The 21,910-nt window shown below is 39.4% G+C and overlaps 1 protein-coding gene across 3 annotated transcripts in view; it reads left to right on the top strand.

The window, feature by feature from the left end:
* Nucleotides 1-21,910, top strand: part of CDKAL1 (CDK5 regulatory subunit associated protein 1 like 1) — a 340,298-nt gene that overhangs the window by 197,832 nt on the left and 120,556 nt on the right. For all 3 annotated transcript variants that reach the window (XM_066624923.1, XM_066624921.1, XM_066624922.1), the window contains exon 10: nt 15,910-16,076. In XM_066624923.1, coding sequence (XP_066481020.1) covers nt 15,910-16,076 — 167 coding nt within the window. The remainder of the gene's footprint in view (nt 1-15,909; nt 16,077-21,910) is intronic.

Genomic DNA, 21,910 nt, shown 5'->3' with positions numbered 1-21,910 from the left:
ATTTGTTCCTCATCCTAATCTGTCGTCTTTAGAATGTTCATCTTTAGGATGCCCCCCCCCTTGCACTGAAACCCAACAATATTGTTTTTTAATGACCTAACTTTTATTTCATTGTTTCCCTTAGCTAGAGGTCTAAGTTAAGGGGGGCAGTGACATGATCTATAAAGACTTGCAAATAGTTTCACTCCCTCACAAGTTTCTCCAAGCTTGAGTGAGTGAAGGAATTTCCCCCTTCCTCTAAGCCAGCCATTTTCAACCAGTGTGCCACAAATGGTCTGCAGGTGTGCTGCGAGAGTTTGAGGAAGGGTCATTTGTTAGCAGGGCCCATGGGGATGTGATCTCCCCATGAACAGCACAGTGTGCCTTGTCAATTGTCAAAAACCTGATGGTGTGCCTTGACAATTTTAATACCTTGTCAGGTGTGCCGTGAGACAAAAAAAGGTTGAAAATTACTGCTCTAAGCAGCTCAGGAACCTATCATAGTTCAGTTCACAGGGTGATGCTGCCCACACCCAACCCATCTCAGAATGCTAGCTGAGTGGAGCAGCAAAAAGAGTGTGTGTGTGTGTGTGTGTGTGTGTGTTAGTGTACTTGTACTTCAGGGGTAATGAGTCAGTGGGGGAGGAATACGTGCATCTTTGTTTCTGTGCATATGCACACTGGCAGGCTTAGCAACGGTATGCATGTATGAAGTTTTGAATTTTTAGTTCTGTTTTGTCCATGTGGTGCAGACAGGAGCTGCATGACATTAATGGAGATATGACAGCACATGAAGTGGAATTGCATCTCTTGTTCTGTTGCCAGTTGATTCTGAAGTAGCAATGTTTAAGCAGTATTAAAAGCACATAAGGACCTTGTTTTATAATTTATAGGAATGGGGAAATAAAAATTTAAAGTGTCTCTTTCAATAACCATTAGATAGTGCTCCAAAGGTAGGGAGGGATGTCAGAATAGTCTGTGGCCTGCAATAAGTGGCTATGACATGGCAAAACAGCCTAGAACAGTGTTTCTCAAACTGTGGGAGAGGACTCCCTAGGTGGATCATGAGCCAATTTCATTTCAATGGGCATTTTATCTTTAATATATTAGTCCTGATGCTTCCCTGGTATTTGACTGCATTTGAGAAAATGTTACAGATCTGTACTTTTAACAGGCTACTATGAATATGCTTTTAACAATAATAGTCAGTGGGCTTACTGCCAGGTAAGTGTGGATAGGATTGTGCCTTTGGGATGTTTGAGGAATTTTCTTAAAACAGACCAGCAACTGTTTGGGAGGGTTAGGAGGGTTCTTCTTTATTTTAAATAGTTTAAAAAAAACTTATTCTTGTTGTAAACTTTTAATTTACTTACTTAATTTGATTTGATTTTGTCATATGGGGTGTTAAAAATTTTCCTGCTTGATGATGTTGCTTCTGGCCATGACATCACTTCCAGGTTAATGACATCACTTCCGGTGGATTCGAACAGATCATAATTCTAGAAAGTGGGACCCTGTGCTAACACTTTTGAGAACCACTAACCTAGATGATTAGGTGGGAGCAACTTGGCTTAGGTACTTGAAGGACCATCTTTCCTCTTGTAAGTTTGCCTATCCCTTGAGATCATCCTGAGGAGGCTGACTTACACATGCCATAATTTATGAATGGACAATTGGTAGAAATACATGAGAGGACCTTCTCTACAGTGGTGCTTACCCTATGGAAGTCTGTACCAGAATATATTCATACTGCCACCACCCAATCTGTTTTCCGTAGAAATGCAAGGGCATTATGATTTTCTCTGGCATTGATTAATTTATCTCATAGTTTGTTTAGCTGGCTGCTGAGTCTTACTTCATTTTGTGTATTGTTTTCTGATTTTATTGTTTTATATTAATTTTTGAATCTATTTGAATCTTCCTAGTTGGGACAGAATGGAGGCATAGAAACAAGGTTATAAATTGCCATGGAGAATGTTACAATGTAGCTTCCTTTCAGGATAGCTTCATAATATTGTGAATGGTCTACTAATCAACAGATCTTGCCTATAGAGAAGCAAAAATAGGACGGGAAGAAAATCCTTTTTATTCTTAATTTCCTTCCTTTCATCCTTTCTCCAATTTTCATGTTCTTTACCTGCTATATTTCTCCTTCTGGTTCTCTTCACTTTTATCTCCATATAACCTCATGTTATTTCCCAAGAGTCAGTTTGGTGATCAAAGACAAAACCTGCATTTTCCATTTTGCTATTATTTTCTTTCTCCTTTTGCGTGTACTTGTTTTAAACAGGATGGGGTTGAACTTCAGACAATTCAAGACCTTTTATGCTATTTTTTTCTAATTCCCACCAGAGTAATTAATACCTTCAGTAATTCTCAAGTAGAACCTTGTTTGCTACATAAGTTTCTAGAGATAAAGAATAAGTTTAACGTACCTCATTTTTTTTCTACTTTTAATGAAAGGTTAGAGAGAGTTGTATTGTAGCTATTATATTGGAAGTTTGCCATGGTAACTAAGTAAACTTAAGGAGTCTGTCATCTCAACCTTCAGACCATGTTTAACTGTTTGTGGTGTTGCAGGCACAGAATTTTCCATCTTTTCATGACTTCCTGAGGACATGACTTCCTAATCTGATGAAATTGTTACTAACAAACCTCTAGCAAATTTTATTAAGGCTTACATTAGACAGGTTTGCAACTTAGGTGACTAAGAACTGAATAGGCTTGAATAGGAGCACATGCAAATACTTAACAGTTTCTAAAAAACAGATTCTATTCATTCAGTATTACATTTTGCATTGAGTTATGATATAGTTTAACTGTTCATTTGAATGGTATAAGATTTCATATCTCTTTAGGCATCTTATTGAGTAGCAGTCCAAAAATGTAAAAATTAAATAAATTGTAGAGTGCAACATAGTGTGCTTAAATAGGTCTTCTACATGTTTATATAAAATGTCAGCTAATAAGCCCACTTATATACTGTATTAGATGGCATCAAAAGTGTAAATCATAATAATCTGAATAAAGTTAACCTTCGGGCAAAAAGTTGGGGTAGAAACACAGTAAGTAAATTTGTTTGTTGCAGTACCGTATTATGAGTTCTAATGTATGTCAGGTATTTAAACAAATTGCATATTTTACACATAGTGTATATAAAATTACAACATCTAATCTCTTCATAATCATGCTCTAGGAATTCAGAACTGTAAAAAGGGGGGGGGGAAACTGTTCCAAATTTTATTTCAAAACTTTTCTTTTTTAAATTATGTGACTTTGGAATAGCTTTCAAATGACACCCCATGGGAAGATGAATATTGACCAAATGAATACTTGAACAATGTCAAAGGAGCAGTTACCTCAAACCAGGGGTGGCACATGCCCAGTCTACCCCCTCATCCCAAGCAGATAGGTCCACATCCTTGGGAAAGACCTCCCCCCGCATATACCAGCTAGCAGACTTACAGGTGCAGTCTATAATGTAACTCAAAGTCCCCAGCAGGAGAACTGAATGTAAATGATTGGTTGCTTCACCTCATAGTTGTCCTTTCCCCTTTCTCATTTCTTCTCAAAGAGAAAAATGGCTCCTTGAAGAGGTAGTTGTGGTCACATAGAGTCCCTGCTGTTGTGGGGGAGGGGTCCAGCAAGCCTATGTGGAAAACTTAAGTTCCAGTTGGGCAGGAAGAGAAGCCTGGTTTCCATATCTTCCTCCTCCTGTGGCAGTCGCTGTGGGGGCATCTTCCTCATGAAGGGATGCCCCCTGAGACACTTAAGGGGAGGTGCTCTTTGCCTAGCCCAGCAAGGGCTCCCCCTTGAATAGATGGCATTTACATTAATGCAGAATAGCGGAATATCTTTCTACAGTTTGTATGCTATTTCGGTTAATTTTTAAGTCAGTGCAGGCATCTGCTGACGCACAATGAAATACAGAAATATCTTGGCAAGAGATATAAATGTATTCTCAGCTGAATAAAACTGGAGATTTTTATACATGTTCATATTTTCATACATATCTCATGCATTGAGTTGAGATTATTCTGAACATAAGCAAGGTTTCTGAGAAACTACTGCTTTGGAATAATAAGTATCTAAACAATAGACCCCCATACTCTCCCCACCAACCTGAACAACTACAACTCTGTTACATTAAACCTATAAACCGATTGTTCTCACACTTTTAGCACCGGGACCCACTTTTTAGAGTGAGAACCTGTCAGGACCCACTGGAAGTGATGTCATGACTGGAAGTGACATCATCAAGCAGGAAACTTTTTAACAATCCTAGGCTGCAATACTACCCACACTTATCCAGGAGTAAGTCCTATTTACTATAATTGTTAAAAGCATATACAAGTACGGATGTATAACATTTCCCCGAATGCAGTCACATGCCAGTGTAGCATCAAGTCTAATATACTAAAAATAAAATATTGAAATGAATGGGGACCCACCTGAAATTAGCTCATGACCCACCTGGTGGGTCCTGACCCATAGTCTGAGAAACGCTGCTATAAACAAAATACAGATAAACCTGCCTGATTGTAACAAGCTGCCTCAACATAGTCAGAATTATTATCATATCATTTTTCCTCCTGCCCACTAGTTACCCTGCTATTTATTACTACTGTAGCTTTTGTGGTTTTTATTGTGGTTTTATTTTCCTGTGTAATCCACACTGGGGGAGGTTGGCACCAAAAAGTGGTTTATAAATCTATGTTAGCGGCATCTTTCTTATACTTTTGAAACTTTGAATGAACATGATTGTTCCATGGCAAACAGAAAAATGGCATGGGTTTTCAGAGGAGCAACCATGACATGAAGACATTTCTACCACTGATTCATTGCAATGTCCCTTTCTCCACATGCATGCTCCTTTGTATTTGCACCTATATACAGTACTTGATATGCAAATTACAAAATGACTTAAAGGCTATCTACATCAGTAATAAATATTTTTGTTCTGTCATAAATTAACTGTGTAATCTTATCTTTAAAAAAACCCTGCCAGTGCAGCAGTGCCAACAGGGAGCACACTGCATCCAGTGGGGAGGGGGCAGTCATGGTGGTCTCCCACATAAGGGAATATTTGTAAGGGAACCTAGAGGTATACCTTTGTTACCCCAATAGATCACCTTGGATCTGTGCAAGCTACTTTGCTGGCGCAAGTCCAAAGTGAGTAAAGACAAGGGAATGGGGGGAATTGGATTGGGATACTGGTGCAAGTCGTTCCCACCCCATTCTGCCCCTGCTCCACCCCATCTCTCCCAGCCCTTTTCCACCCACTCACCGTCCTTGTTGCTGGCTTAACTGCCCCAATGGACGTATCTAGCTGTGGGAGTGGCTCCAGCACTGCCACTATTTATGGCAGCACTCCCAAAACCATTATACAGCAGCAGAACATTAAAATGCCCTGTTGTAAAGGGTTTTGTAACCCTCATTAAGATTGAGTTAAGATTCTGTTGTTTGATTTTAATTCTAAATGGATTGTTAGTATTCAGCGAAATAGCCATCTATTCATAAAAGTATTTGCACATGCAAATTCAGAGCTGTGATTGTAGTCCTTAGGTTCAAGAATAAGTGTCATAGAGATCAGTAGGTCTTGTTAACAAGAAAATATGGATCAGTCATTATTTAGTCATTATTTAGTCCCTAAATAGATGAATTTTTTTTACTTGAAATTTTTAAATATTTATTCATGTTTTGTTATACTCATTTACAAACAAGTTCTGTAGTCACACATAATGTGTTTAATGATGATCTGTTGGTATGACAAAAATGTAAAAATCCATTACATCTGTTTCCATAATAACAAGTTATTGAAAGTGCTTCCAACTCATATTTAGTACTAAATTGTTGAATCATCCTTACATCCTGTGGTGGATATAGAACCTGTTCAAGTTTCCTGTAATTCTGTAAAATATGACCCTTGTATCTGCAGTTTTAGCTACAATAGGACTACATGTGTTTGGTATTTCTGCACCAATACTGAATTATTGCTCCCTGCTGCTATGAAAGGCTTTTTAACCCCTCAACAAACTCTCATCTCGCATACATAGTAGTTTGCAGTTAAAACTGTAGTCTGATTTCTTGCTGGTTAATACTACATAGTCAGAAGTTGCACACCAAGCAATGCGAAGTATGTCATAATTTAAGTGTTTAATGCAATTTGTAGTCTTCCTTTTGTCAAATTTAAAAAAAAATTAAGTTCATTTAAATAATCAATTATTCTATGTAATCTTCCTTGAAAGTATTACTAATTATAAGAAATTCAGTTTCAACATATCACAGGGCCCAATCCTATTCAACTTTCCAGAACTGGTGCAGCTGCAATGCAGCCCTGAGGTAAGGGAACAAATATTCCCATACCTTGAGGAGGCCTCTGAGACTACCTCCCCAACACAGGAAGCAGTGCATACCCCATTGGCACAGCAGCACTGACAATGGAAAATTGGATAGACCCTCAGTTGGACCCTCAGTTCCTTATTGCATAGTTTTCTTTACAAAGGAAAATGCCCTAAACCAGGATTCTGCACAAACATCTGTGGACATCTGCACAAGAAACATCTAAACATCTGCACAAGAAAATTTGAGTAGGGAAAGTTCTGCTAGAAGCTACTGGTACTGTAAATGCTTGTATGTATTGTTCTAATTCTGTACTACTTGTATGTATCTACTACTGTCCTATCTAAAAATAGGGTTTTTCCCAGTTCCCAAAAAAGGACAGGACAAACATTTGATCCTAGACCTGATAGAAAGATATTAAATGAATTATTACCAGGTCATTAGGTTAGCCTTCCACTTGGAGGGGACTTGCTTGGTTCATCCTGCTACAGCTGAAAGCTGGTTAAGGATTTGCCCCTATCATCTGCCTTCACAAATCTGAGGGTGTTGGCTGAGACAGAGACCAAGGCATGTTCATGACATCTTGTAATCATTATCTTTATAATGAAAACAGTCCACAACTTGGCAGACTGATGGACTCACCTGAAATATTTGAACCTCATCATCCAGAAGTGGTATATTTCGAAGAAAGATGTGACAGAACAAGAAAGAGGAAAAGTTATTTGTTCAGCAGGGTGTATCATGGCTGTATACCCTGTTCTTCTAACTTCAGAAGGCCAGTCACTGGACTGCTCTACATTTAAAAGTGGATGCAAATCTGTCACTGAGTGAAACAGAAGGGGCAGAAAACATTTCACCTGCATATTCGTCTCAAGGGCCAAGTGCTTATTTTCCCTCTTCCTTGATGGTCTGCAATTCCATGTTCTCACCTTTAAAAAATAAAATAAAAACCTAAAAGATTGCTCCATTTTCACTCATATTTTAACCAAGTGGCTCTTTAAGGAACTTACTGCCCTCCATAGACAGCCAAGGCTACTAACTGCTTTGGTGGAATCTGTCCATAGTGTTAAAGCAGATGGAAATTCCTTTAAATTATGACTTAAGAGAACAATTTTCCTCCTGCTTTTAACATAAAGCTAATCAAGTGCAGAACTTGGATTAGCCTGTTTGAATAATTTCTCTTTTAAAAATATATTATGATGATGTTTATGAACAGAAATGCTTTACAGTCAGTTTTGGTTGATTTGTACAACATCTCTGACCAAATTTCTACAGGTGGGAAACAGAGAAATAGCAATTAGCTCAAGCTACTTGGCAAACCCAACATTCAGCTGAAACTTGAATTCTGACTCTCCGTGACTAACTTTCCATCCATTTTGAACCCTTTTCTAGTGGGCCATTGCTCATGTATGCATTGGTTAGGATACAAAAAACTACTTTAGACAGTAGTTTTGGCACACCTAATGGGCATTTTCCTTTTGAGCAGTTTGTCATTCAGCATGCAAAGCTAATATTCAAGAAGTGCACGTTGTTGGTCATTTGGATCGGGGCTGTTCATTTCAAGCTGAGTAAACCGAAGATGGTTAAACAGTACTAATCCATCTAATACTGTGTGTTTATGTGTCAGCAAAATGAATCAAACAAGTGAAGGACCAATCCTTACATGTGGCTTTTAAATGCCAGAGGTGTAAGCTAACCATTTCAACTATTTTCCATCCCCGGAGTTTGAAGAAACTCTGAGATGAAAGTCTATGAAGAATCCAAGAACTGTTTTCAGAGGTCAGTCCTCTGCATCTGTGGGACTTCCATTCCTGGAACCCCCACGGATAATGAAATCTGTGGTCCAACCTGTCTCTTAGCAGACACTTCCCATGGCCCACTTCACATGGCCTCCCCATGACTCAGAAGATCTCTTGGACACAATCTTCAGTTGCATCTAGGAGGTCCTCAGTGGGTCCACCAGACATGGGTTTGGAATCCACAGTGGGTCAAATCTGCAAGTTCCAAATCTGCAGATAAGAGGACCTACGGTATTTACTATTCTACACTCTGTTTTGGGAATACGAAACTTGTTAAGCCCCATGACAATCATCTTTGAAGGATAACATGGTCTCAGTTATACTCACATACTTGTCGATTTAAGAGCCCAGTCTTTTGACTTAGGCATTAATAATTGGTAACTGTTGTAATAATAGTGTGTGTTAATCAGTATTGGTTTTAGAAGATGGATAAATTTAAAGAATCATAGTATTCCTTATGCTACACATAGTACTGTTACAGCATTTGCAGCACACATACATGCCTATTCAAGGCCATAAACAGGTGGCCAAACAGCAACAGAGCCCTCTTCCCTCCATCTCTAGTCCATTTGAAGTGTTGATGTATTTTTCCAGCTGCTGTTCAGCTTTCCCTGCAGCTTTAGAGTGGCCAGAGAACCCAATCTATCATCATGGCACATGACAGCATTGAGCCTTTTTTTTCCAGCATACACATAATGATCTAGAAGGTACTGGTTAAAACAACACTGAAGACTGTTCTGTCTGTCTTGGTTTCCTTTAGGGCCTGTTTTTGTTAGTAAAGAATAGCAATCATACTGTTTGCAGTGTTCAAGTGAACAGTTAGGAGTTTGTGTGTGTGTGTGTGTGCCTCCTTCCCTCCTCTTTCTACTGAAGCTCCATAGCTGCAGACTGCAAGACAGGACTGTTTATACTGTCTTCAGCCACAAAAGCAGAAGTCCCTATAGGGGTAGAATGACCTCTTTTATAAGCAAATACAAAGGTTTGCATTGTGAGGGGAAAGAAACTGGTTATGCTCCATTTAGCATTTAATGATCGCACATGCCTGTCTACTGCAGAAGTGAAAAATATATGGCATACTTTTAAAGAAGGTCACTGTCTATATTTGGAATGCCCTTTCCCTTACAGTTAACCTCTTTAAGTCACAAAGATAAGCTGTTTTTGTGCAGATTTTGACCCATTCTGCATTTTTTTGCAGATTTTCCAGCTTGTGTGAGTAGATGGGATTTGTTTTGCTTTTTATCCTGAATAATAAATTCAGCTTCATATTTTGCTTTGAGTTATTGTATAAGCAATGCATCCACACCACAGCATCTCACCTTTCTCTTAACCAACTCCTGCCTCTTCCCATTCTCATCTCTCAGAGGCATCCTGCTTCCTTTAGCATGCTTGCCTCTCTCCATTCACTATCTCTGCTGCCCTTCCCTCATGTTTGTCACTGTGTGAATTGTCTGCTTTCCTCAGTGCAACTGATACCGATAAAAGCCATGTCCCAGGCTTTCTTCATATTTTATTAAATATAATCATGCAAAAGCAATTCATTTATTTGTTTCCCTAGTTGCAGACTGAAATAAGGTGTTCAATCCAAATATGTTTACTGCGGCCTTACACTTAATTTTTTTAATGGATGGGGATTTGAATTAAGAGTAGAAGTGGCAAAATCTCACTTGGGATGGCAACTCCATTCTCAGAAATTCTATTTACTCCATTTTGGCAAGAAATGTAATTTTGTTGGTTAATTTCAGAGGAAACTATTATGTACCAAAGTATTGTGGCTAAGAAGCTGAATTGCAACTCAGGTTCAAATCTTACCTCTGCCATGAACTTGTTAGGTGTCCTTTGACAAACCACTCTGTCTCAGCCTCCGTTTTCCAGCTGGAATATATATATGATGATACTACCTTACAGGTTGTAAGGACAGCCTCAAAATACTGTAGGTGAAGTGCTTTACAAACCTGCTTGGAATGCAATTTGAATTTGTTCATGTATATAGGTTTCATTGAAGCACCTTGCCAAATGTTGCTTAATCTACAAGATAGGAGTGACACTAATGATCACATTTTAACTTCAATACATGTAGTTAATTGAAAACCAAAAATATTAGACTGACGGAGAGGAATCTTAACAATGAACTCCTATACGTTTGATATTTATTTCATCAGAATTTCTGTCCATATCTGGCTCTTTTTGAACAAAAAAAAATGAAAACTGCTAATGCTCAGTCATTGATAAATTCTGAGGGCATGAGCAGGAATGGCAACTTCAGATTAATTGTCCTTGAGACTGCAGACAATCTTTGACAAACACATTAAAATCAGACTTATCCTTGGCAGATGGTCTCCTTAAAAATGTTTTTAGTATGAGAGGAGAGCGGTTTCTGTGTTCTAGAGAACATGGAAGGCTGCCAGAAGAATTCTCTGCTGGTAAAGGAATAGCAAAATGGTCAGGCAATTATTGATAAGACTATGAAGGTGAGTGTGAAGGTCAGAGCTAGGTTCCCCCCCACAGTGGCATCATACGGTGAATCTCACTGCTGTAGAAGCCACTGCTGTTGCCATTTAAGTTGCTCAAAGAAAAGCTTTAAAAGGAGAGGTCAAAGGAAATTCTTTTTGGTATTCTTTAGCTGTCACAACTGCAGTTTTGCAGATCCGTTGTGCACTTTGACAATGAATGTTTGCAATTTCAACTTATTTGGCCCACAAGCATATCATTAGACCTACAATTGAACTACTTATATTACATATTAATTAGTTATTGAATGAATGGAATAAAAACTCTATGCTTGGAGACCAAACTTTGTATAGTGTACAGTGGACGCTCACTTTACAATGTGTTCAGTTTACAAACAAATTGCTTTACAATAGACTCTCTACATTGAATCAAAATTTACTATACAATAAGTTATTCACTTGACAATGGGCTCACAATTGCCATCCACAAAACCTCATGGGTGACAGGTAAGCTAATCAGTGAAAAGCATGCAAGTGTTTGGTGTGGTGTCTCAGCTAATAGCAGCATGAGTACACAGTGTGGCTAAAGACAACGTATCAGCCTAGTGTAAAATGGTGGGTTAGGGGATGGAGCCAGTAGGTCACAGTACGTACATAACAGAGGACACTATGAATAGTGTTATAAGCTAATATTAAGGGATCTTAAGTACATTTCCCATTGGAGGTTACAGTTCCTATTCCAAAACATTTCATATTGAAGTTTGGGAGCAACTTTTGTGGGTGCAACACTAAGTACAGCTATACAGAATTCTTTATGACATGATAGTGATTCTGATAAACATATCCAATGAAACTGAAATTCATGTGTAGCTTTGCATGTGAGACTGAAAACTGCATCCCTAAAAGTTGATTTAGTGCAAGATCTTGCCTATTATGATTACATAATATGGAGAATGTTTTTAAAATGTATTCACAAATAAATAACTTAAAAATGTAATCAGTGAAAAGAAAAAGAAAAAAACCTCTTGCTATTAATTCACACAAAACCATGGTTAGCAGTCATGGTTTGCCAACCGCATTTAAACCATGCTTCTTACTGTGGTTTGGCAACTGATTAGAAACAGTTGCCAAACCACAATAAGAAACATGGTTTAAATGCGTACACTCAGTTTACTGTTTGTAAACTCAGACATTGCATTAGCCACATTAGCCGTAGGGTTATTTGTCTTTAACCACAGTTAAGCTTGTTGTCTGAATTGAGCAGTGAATACGCTTCGGGAGTATGGATTTATGCCTACATAAATAATAGGCATTCCCTGTTGTTTAATACTATGATGGTGGAGTAGTAAAGACAGTTATTCCTGTTGTTGCTAATTTACTGTTACAGCTGCTTCCTCTTTATGCGATTTAATTTTCAGCCCACCAGGAGGCTAATAATTCCCACCTATGCAGTTTTCAGAGAAGGCTGTTGTTTTCCATGTGCATGTTGTTTTCATTCCTGTTCACAGCAACTATTTCTTTACACTCATCTGGCATTGCAAGGTAGCATTCCAGAAAGGAAGGCAGCATTCACAGCTCAGAAATATGGAATCATTTGGATGGAAAAATTACAAAATTAAGATTGCTCTGTTCACCTTTAAAGACTATACATTGTTTTGATGACTGTGTGCAACTGGAAAATAATGACTAATGTCCTGGTGATACAAATTGCTTTAAGAATGATTTTTCTGTCCATTTAGTTTAATTGGCTTTTGATTTATCCTTTCCCCCTCATATAATGTATCTGACAGTATTAGGGAGGGAAGGAAGAATTTAAAAACAGTGCATGGGCTGACATGTAGTGGCAAAAACAATTAACATGAAAAGATTTTTAGTATGGTTTAATGCTCAGAATATATAAATGCATCAAATATGAGCAGGTGTACTCTAAATATAGATGCTTATATACTCTTTCAGTCACACCATGTTCTTGATGTGCTCATCTATCTCAGTCTTCCACAGTTTTGTGATCCACTTGGAACTGTAAAAGCTGGAGGGAAGGCAGCTGTGGTGTAACTAGGGGTGCAGGGGGTGTGAACCACACCGGGTGATGCACTAAGGGGGAGTGACCCCACTACTAGTCAAAATTGTGAACATTTTGGTATTTTTGAATAATACATCATATTATATATGATTTGATGAGTAATTTAATACAGAATGCAATGAAACAAACCATGCCGAAATATCTGTTTTCTATGAAACATTTTACCCAAATAACCAGAAAAGGAAAACACAACTACCTTATGTAACAAAAAGTGGGTTTTCTTAATTCCAAACTGACCAGTGAGACTGATTGTTCCAAGAGTCAATCAGGTGTTATGACACAGCTGGGAACCAGTAAGATGTTAGTATGAATCAGCTCTCATTTCCATGTATCAGAGCTAATACTAGAACTCTTATTCAGTTGTGTGAGTGTCATCACATTGGTTTGATGCTTTTTGTTGATTACCGATTTATTGCATGACCTGTACTATTATATATTAAAATAAATAAGTAAATAAAGTTAATAAGTGTTACATCAACACTAGTGATGCCATAAGAACATAAGAGCAGCCCCACTGGATCAGGCCATAGGCCCATCTAGTCCAGCATCCTGTATCTCACAGCGGCCCACCAAATGCCCCAGGGAGCACACCAGATAACAAAAGACTTGCATCCTGGTGCATCCCTTGCATCTGGCATTCTGACATAGCCCATTTCAAAAATCAGGAGGTTGCACATACCCATCAATGCTTTTAAGTTGTACATATGATATTGTAATTTATTCTGTATGGTCTGGTTCAGGAGGAGGTCCATCATTGGGTGACATGATGAGCCCTTGCACTGGGTGACGCAAACCCTGCAGATACCTCTGGACAGCAGGCATCTGAATCCTAATATGGTGCAGTAGTGGATAGAGAGTCTCAGGAGATCCATTCTGCTCCAAAGTCTGCTCTCTGCCCTTAGACCAGTCAGCATCTTAGCCTACTTCACAAGGTTGTGGTGGGAACAGAGGGAACACTGCATACTGCCTTAAGCTCCTCTAAGGAAGGGCAGGATTTAAAAAATCATAAATAGGCCACAATATGTGACTGATGGGCTGCATTGAGTTTAATGAGTCTCATGACAGCCTTACTTACTGAAACATACTTGTTTTCCTCTGAATAACTGAAATCTTAAAATCATGAGTGGAATTTATCAAATTGGGATTCGGTTGGCCCTTTTCCCGATTACCCAAATACAGCAGGGGATCGGAGTTTGTATGGCCTGGCCAGAACACACAAGCCTTTTCCCCGGCGAGGGGATTGGTGGAGGGTGTTGGTTGGGAGGAGCAAAGGTAATTTAAGGACACAGCAGCAGCTCCCCCCTTCCTTCTTTGCTCGTGGGCACCGAGCGAACACCCACCCACCCACCTGTTACGCAGTGTGAGTTGTACTGGTCGCCGTTTGGGGCCGGGTAGGAATTTTTTGCTGCTTGTCAAGATTGGACGATGACAGGCAGTTTTTTCGCCTACCCCAGAGTGCCATGGGTACAGGGCTGTGCCCCTATAAATATCATCGGTCACTTCATGCTGGCAGGTGGTGCAGTAGAGGCGTACTTGGGACTTTGGAGTGCACCTTCAGACAACATAGGCAGGGCAGAACCCAGTAGTAGTCCTCAGGGGCTCAGCAGCATGGGGACATTGACTGGGGCCCTGGCCAGAACCACGGGGGTCCTCCTCAGAGGCTCAGCGGCTCAAGGCAGCACGGCCCGCAGTCCGGCTGCCTTCCCCTGACGGGACAGACCTGGATAAGCTGCGTCGCCCAAGAATGGGGCGCAGCTTGGAGTCGGGTGCACATCCAACCTGGGGGACAGACTTGGTTCTGGGGCCACCCAGTGGTCCCGCCTCCACACCACAAAAGGATTTTCACTGCCCCTGCAACTGCAGGTCTCAGCCTCCTTTCTGTATTAAAACGCTAATAAAGTGGCCTTTTCTCCCATGTGTGTTGTCTCGAGTGTTCATTGGACAGTGCCCAGACAATCAGCAGATTACTTAACAGCTTTGATTTGAATGTTTGTTATGTCAAAGATGGTGTGTGTGTGTGTGTGTGTGTGTGTGTGTGTGTGTGAGAGAGAGAGAGAGAGAGAGAGAGAGAGAGAGAGAGAGAATGCTTTTTTCCATTTACCAAACTGATGAAGTGATCGTTTAAAACCTTGGGCAACAGACATGATTTTAACTTTTTACTTTTGTGTGATTCTTTTCATATGAAAGACTCTAAACAGTAAGTTAATTTTTAAAACACCCATTTATATTACACTTATCAGCATTTTTATCTTTTTTATTCAGCATACATCCAACTTTGTAGAGTTTCATAATAAAGCAAGCTTGGAGAGAAAAAAAAGGATGGGGAAAGGATGGATTTTGTGCAGTTGTGCATTTATGTGTGGTTTTTCTTTAGCATTTAGATACTTCTATTCCAATAGGCTTATCAAAAATATTCTCTCTCCTATCCCTGTTGACGCCATGGCTTTAGGAAAAAAATAGGCAGAGTGAACTTTTTTGAGAGACAAATTGTTATTAAAGGGCGTCCCCATGATGATCATTTCTTGGAAAAGAAGTCATTATCAACATTGCATGTTCAATCACTACATTCTTTTAAGCTACAAAATAAAACATTATTACTGTACTTCCTGTAGCCTCACTGGTTCATGAGTATTAGCTGCTCGGAAGCACAATTTCTTGAAGTGATCATTTCTCTGTGCTGCATTGACTGTCTTTTTAAAATTACCAGATTTAATCTGTCCTTGTAAATAACGTGTAAAGACTACAGTTTGTAACAATGGCTTCACAATAAGCAATAATCGGTATAGTCAGCAGTTGGCTTGTTTTGAGCCTAACAACTTGGACTTTTACAGGCTGTTAACTAGGCAATTAGTCAGCTAACTATTAGCAGTCTGACCATTAGTATACAGACCATTGCTTGAGCTGCATTGCTCATAGAGTTTAGTAAGCCAGATAGCCTTAGAGATGGGAGTGCAGTCTTACTCCTGACTGAGTTGCATTACAAAGGCATCTCATGTTAGTCACTGGCTGTGAATGTTAATCACTCCACAGCAATAATTTACAGCATTGTTGTATCACTCTTCTGCTCATAAAATGAACTCAGTAACCCACTACTACCCCGGGGATATGCCTCTCTTTCTCTGCTATTGAATACCCAGCTTGCCTGCATAATCCTTAGGCTTCTGAAATAGTGTATTAAAATAAAGAGTGAGCAGCTGTATGATAAAATAACAAGCTCACAAATAGATTTGCTAATTATCTCTCTTTCTTTTATTCACAGAAGGGGTATGCGAGATATGGCTGACCAGTGAAGACACAGGGGCTTACGGAAGAGACATTGGCACAGACCTTCCTACTCTCTTGTGGAAACTGGTTGAAGTGATCCCTGAGGGGGCAATGTTGAGACTTGGCATGACCAACCCTCCTTATATTTTAGAGCATCTGGAGGTACGTTCAGTCATTTAAACATTGACAATGATGGGTTTGCCAAGCACAGTGCTCTTGCATCCTGTGAGAAATAAAAACTTAGTAGATGTGTGATTTTCTGTGGTCAGAATTGGGAATATTTCATGACCCATAAGATCAAGAAAGATACAAATACAAGGAAGGAAACTGGAAATCTGCATCTTTTAAATACAGCCTTCTACTGAAGTAGTAATTCTCTAACAAATTACCAAGGGCCATAAGAAATTTTTTTCTTTTAGTGTCCACAAGTGTAATGAAATTTGTAATTTATGCAAACCATATGCAAGCAAATCTTTGTTTCTGCAACCCTCTCCTTGTCCTATTTAGGTAGCATCTTTCCTTATATAAGCAACGCAAAGCCATCATCCTCTCTGGTCATATAATATTTTATACTAATGTGAACCACTCTGTCACTTTAAAACATTCAATAGCCTAGGCCTGACTTGTCTTAGGATGAGTCATCATAGCTTACAACATCTCCTACTCACATCATTACTCACATCATGCCACTTGCCACTTTTTATATATAGAATCTTGAATGTGCCACTCCCAACTTATTTCAGACAGGCGAGCTCAGGTGGTTTTGCTGCCCCACATGTTCTGCCGAACCACTGGTTGGCTATCTTCACACCATCTGGGCCTTATTGCTCCTTTTCTGGGATTCATGCTGGGAGAATCGCCATGCATTTGCAGCTGTGGAGCCCTGTGTCAGCCAGTACAATCATGACAGGCAACTTTTCACGTGCCACTTAGGAAGTGTCCGTGTGCCACAGGTTGGCCACCCCTGTTCTAGAAGATTTTACTTTTATGTTTGCTATGTTGCTAATTTGTTTTGTGCTGCTCAAAGGTGCTGATCAGAATTAGTTAGCATGATAATTTAATTCTGTGTTAGACAGTCGCAGCAGGATAGAGACTGTAGGTTTCAAATTAGAATCCTTTAATTCTTGAGCAATACTTTTTGAATAACTTCAGTCATTTTTACTGACTGTTATAAGTATACATAGAAGTGAAATAATTGGTTTAGTACATGCTGTTTAAAAGCACAACAAAAATGAAACAGTTTATGAATTATCAACTTGATTTTTGAAGAAACTAGTCATAACCCAAAGACAAGTTACACATGCACATGTAGAAACACTCACTGTCAAAGATGTAAGTCATTTTGAAAACTGAATTCCTACTTGTCTCTTTTGCGGTGTCTCTTTTGCGGAGCTGCAGTGCAAAAATTTGAGAGATCTAGCTGCATGCATGGTTGCTGCTCTGGTCTTTGAATTGCTACTTTTAACAGAAGAGCTGTCTTGGCTCTAATAATAATAGTGTTATGATTTAAATATGACTTATTCTGTTTATTTCAAGCATCTTACAAGCCTGAACAATGAAGTTACTGCATATACCTGCCTATAAGTAAAAAAATTCATGCCTAAAAATTGAGCCTGAAACCCTGGGTTGACATATACTCTGGTCAATACAGTAAATAAAACAGGAGTCTCTAGGACAGCCATTTTCAACCATGGTGCTGTGGCACACTGGTGTGCCGCGAGTGGTCCACAGGTGTGCCACAGGATTTTGGGGGAATGTAATTTATTAATAGGGCCAATGGGAGGTGTGAGCCCCCACTGGCAACATGGTGTGCATTGTCAATTGTCAGAAACCTGGTGGTGTGCCCTGACAATTTTAGTGCCTTGTCAGTGTCACGTGAGATGAAAAAAGTTAAAAATCACTGCTTTAGGAGCTTATGGGAAGCTTAGCAGCTGTCTGGTGAAGTGGTGGGTAGAGGAAAAAGCAGAATTCTTACTAGTAAGATTAACCCCTGACTTATCTGAGGGTCACAGAACATTAAATGATTTGGGGCTCAAAACCTGCCCTCATCTATGAGATTGACTAATGGGCAAGTGTATGCGGTAGTTAATGTGCACAGGCCTCAAAAGATTCCTGATAACCATTCCACAATATTTTAGGTTTTTACATGCATATGATCTTGGTCTTCATATTTTTTCCAAGCCAGACAGATACCAATGCTTTTTACTTGTGCCAGCTGGTTTTTTGGGCAAGCTTCGATTGTAAAAGTTTCTCAGCAGCATGCACTGCATGAGGGATTTTTGTTTTTCTGTGAACATGAACAGCTTTCATTTTTAGTCTCAACTAATGGAGAAAAAAGAGGCACCAGTACTTGTGAAATAAAAACTATGCTCAATGATGTAGCTGCTCTATATTTAAACTAAACAGCATTTTTGCTGGTGGTGAGGAATGGACAAAATGGCTAGCATTAGTTTTTGTCCCAGTGAGAAAGGAAAATTATTATTGGTTTTCATACGTGATTCTCTCAGAATGACTTTAGAATTCCTTTTGTGCAATTTTTGTGGAGATGTGAAACTGGGCAATGTTATATTTAATTAAATAGAACAATATTGACCCATTTCTAAAAGTACTTTTACCAGAATTCTATGCATCAAGCAAGTCTATGGACCCATTTAATCATTACTTTCTGGAGAAAAAATTCTCAACCAAGCATAAGCATGTGTGCACCTATTGCCATGGCTAGAGGGAGACAAAGTAAGAAATGAATTGGGGGGGGGGGGTGGCAATACTGTTTCAACATGTACCTTCCAATGAAAACATTATTTATGAGGATTGGTAGGGTGGTTAGAATACTGCCATACTCAAATATGGACTGCATAGCTGTATTTATTAGTTATGTTCTCCTTGGACAGGAAGCAACAAAAGACAGCCTGAGGGTGAAACAGCACACTCTGTTAAGTATATATTTGGGTCCTACATGTATACAGTAGTTTCTTTAAAAATTAAATCCTGACCAAGGAAGAGAGCATGCAGGATCAGAACTGCAGCATGTAGGAGGAACTTAAGTTTCTTCTCTCTTGCACTGCAATCCCAGACGAAATTCCTCTCCCCCATGACCTCTATTTAAGTTTTAGAAATACAGATACAAAACCAAACTTCATCTAGTTTCACATAGATTGGTCATGAGACATGCATCCAGTCTCTTTGGGAAATAAGTGAATAGCAGTGGTTCCAAAACTTTTTAGCACCAGGATCCACTTTTTAAAATGACACTCTATTGTCTTTTTCAAGTGGGTGCTCCTCTTTCATTTAGCAGAGGGAGATTAACTGATCCTCACCCAGCAGTTGCCTTTTCTAGTGGCTGTCTGCAGGTGTTCTTTTGTGTCTTTTTGGATTGTGAGCCCTTTTGGAACAGGGAGCCATTAGTTATTTGATTTTTTTCTGTAAACCGCTTTGTGAACTTTTTGTTGAAAAGTGGTATATAAATAGTGTTGTTAATAATAATAATAATAATAATAATAATAATAATAATAATAATAATATTTAAACATGCTTGCAACTGCAGGAGTTCAGCTGTGTGGAGGGCAGTTAGCAGCTATCTTACAAACAGCAGAAGCTGTGCTCTTTGCAGCAGAATTAGCAGGCACACTGGCAAAGTATTAAAATGGTCAAGGCACACCATCAGTTTTTTGACAATTGACAAGGCACACTGTACTATCAATGGGAGGCTCACATCCCCAATGGCCCTATTAATAAATGACCCTCTCCCAAATTCCTGTGGCACACCTGGGGACCATTCACGGCACACCAGTGTGCCACGGCACAGTGGTTGAAAATGGCTGAGCTAGAGTATCTGACTTTTCAATAGCCTAAGGGCTTGAAGCAATTAGTTATCTGATATTTCCATCACTGTTTTTTGATCCACCAAAAATGTGACCCACCAGTGGGTTGTGACCCACAGTTTGGGAATCACTGTGTTACAGGCTTTGTTACCTGCCATCAGTGGCATTGCTAATGATCATGTAGTCCAGTGCCAAGCTCAAAATGTTGCCCTGGAAGTGATGTCACAACTGGAAGGGATGTCACGTCTGGGCTTTTTAAAAAGTGAAAATTGGGAGGAACCCACCTTCTCTTCCCAGCAGCTTGCCACCTACTTGCTCTGCTGCCTCCCCTCAGTCAGTGGTATAGCTAAGGCATCTATCTGCTACCTGGGGTCAAAGAAGATTTGTAACTTCCCCCAGACAAAATCAAATTAATTAAGTAAATAAATAAAAAATGTGCCCCTGATCGGATTGAGACACTGTGCTGGGGTGAAGAGGGATGGTTATTCTCCCCCTGCTAAATATAAGAGGGGCACCACTTGAAAAAGTACCTTTTTACCCAGTTAGCAGGGGTAGCTGTATTATAATACATGGAAATGAGAACTGACTCATATTAACACCTTATTGGTTTCATGCTGTATCATGATAATATGTCATTGCAACATGTCAATAATATAATAATATGTCATTGGCTCTCAGAACAATCCATCTCATAGGTCTGTTTTGAGTTAAGGAAATCCATTTTATGTTCCATAAGACAGTAGTGCTTTCATTTTCTGGTTAATTGGCCATAACTTTTGCTAGAATACAGATATTCCAATGCAGTTTTTTTCATTGCATTCAGCATAAAATTACCTTTCCAACGATATATAACATGATGGTATTATTCATACATACCAAGATTTCACAATTTTGGTCACTAGTGTCACGCTCAGCTTGTTGTCCCCCTAAAGTTTGATGCCCAGTGCAACTGCTACCCCATGCTTCCCCTTAGCTACACCACTGCCTGCCATACCTTTTTATTTTCATTTTATACACCAGATGTATGTTGTGTATGTTTATGTGGTGGCAAAACAGCATAGCCCATGTTAGAACCAAGATTAAGAAGCAGGCGTAATGGGAAAAGGCCTCAGAGTCACATTACAAAAGGAAGACTGCACTTTTGTTTGTCAACACAATCATGCCCTCCCCCTCTATCTGGCTGTCTTGGAAAAGTAATGCCTGCTCCTTACTCTTGTCTAAAGGAGCAGGCATTACTTTTCTTATCCTTACTCCTCCTTACGTATCCTTACTCCTAATGCTCCTGGAACCACACTTGCTTCCACAGCACACTTAACCCTGTAAGCAAAAGCCACCCCGTAGGAACTTCCTGACTTGGAGCTAATAAGTTTTGTACTTAAACAAAACAAGGGTCACCAAACAAGGGTCACCACCCATAGTGTCCTTGCCAATTCCATGACCAAAATCACTCAGTCATGCTAGTTAAACAGCTGGCCTCCCCTCACCAAGGTGCAAGAACAATAGAAATATCAGGGATATGCCATCAAGGGGCATCAAACCTCAAAGAAGGTTTCTTGATAAGCTCACCCCACAAAAGATGCCATAGAACCCTATGGGAGAAAAAGCTATAAACAGCTCGGTTACCAAACCCTTCTGTCTTTTTCTCTGACTCGTTTGCCTGGCTGTCTGTCACTGTATTCAATCTGCTAGTGCCTCTTCCATTCCGGCAGCTCACTTCTGGGTTCTGAGAGTGTCTCAGCTCCAGAAACATTGGGAACCACTGTTTTAAGGGACAAGTTTATTACTAACATTATGATTGTTTCAGTAATTGGGTGACATAAACATTTTCACAATTTTTTTGTCTATATGGCACTTTTTATTTTGTGTGTGATGGTGATGGTGAAGGCTTATGTCTATTTTTTTAAAAGGTTATTCATACTTGCTGGTGCCTTTTTAAATGCTTAGTTTCAGATGATGAGATGCATGGTCTTCCATGTCACCTGTCAAAATGACTGTAGTTCAAACTCTACCATATGCCATCTGTGGGTTTTATCTTCATTATTAATTCAAGATGTTTTAGTCATTTACCAGCTATTGAGAAGGGACCTGTTTTGTGTGTTTTTTCTTCTCTTTGAAAGCATGCGGAATGCCAAGAGTGCTGCAAGTTACAATAGAATTTCATTGCTCTTTCTCTTT

Source organism: Tiliqua scincoides, chromosome 4, assembly GCF_035046505.1.
Source record: "Tiliqua scincoides isolate rTilSci1 chromosome 4, rTilSci1.hap2, whole genome shotgun sequence".
NCBI lineage: Eukaryota > Metazoa > Chordata > Lepidosauria > Squamata > Scincidae > Tiliqua > Tiliqua scincoides.
This window is presented reverse-complemented; position numbering and strand designations above follow the sequence as displayed.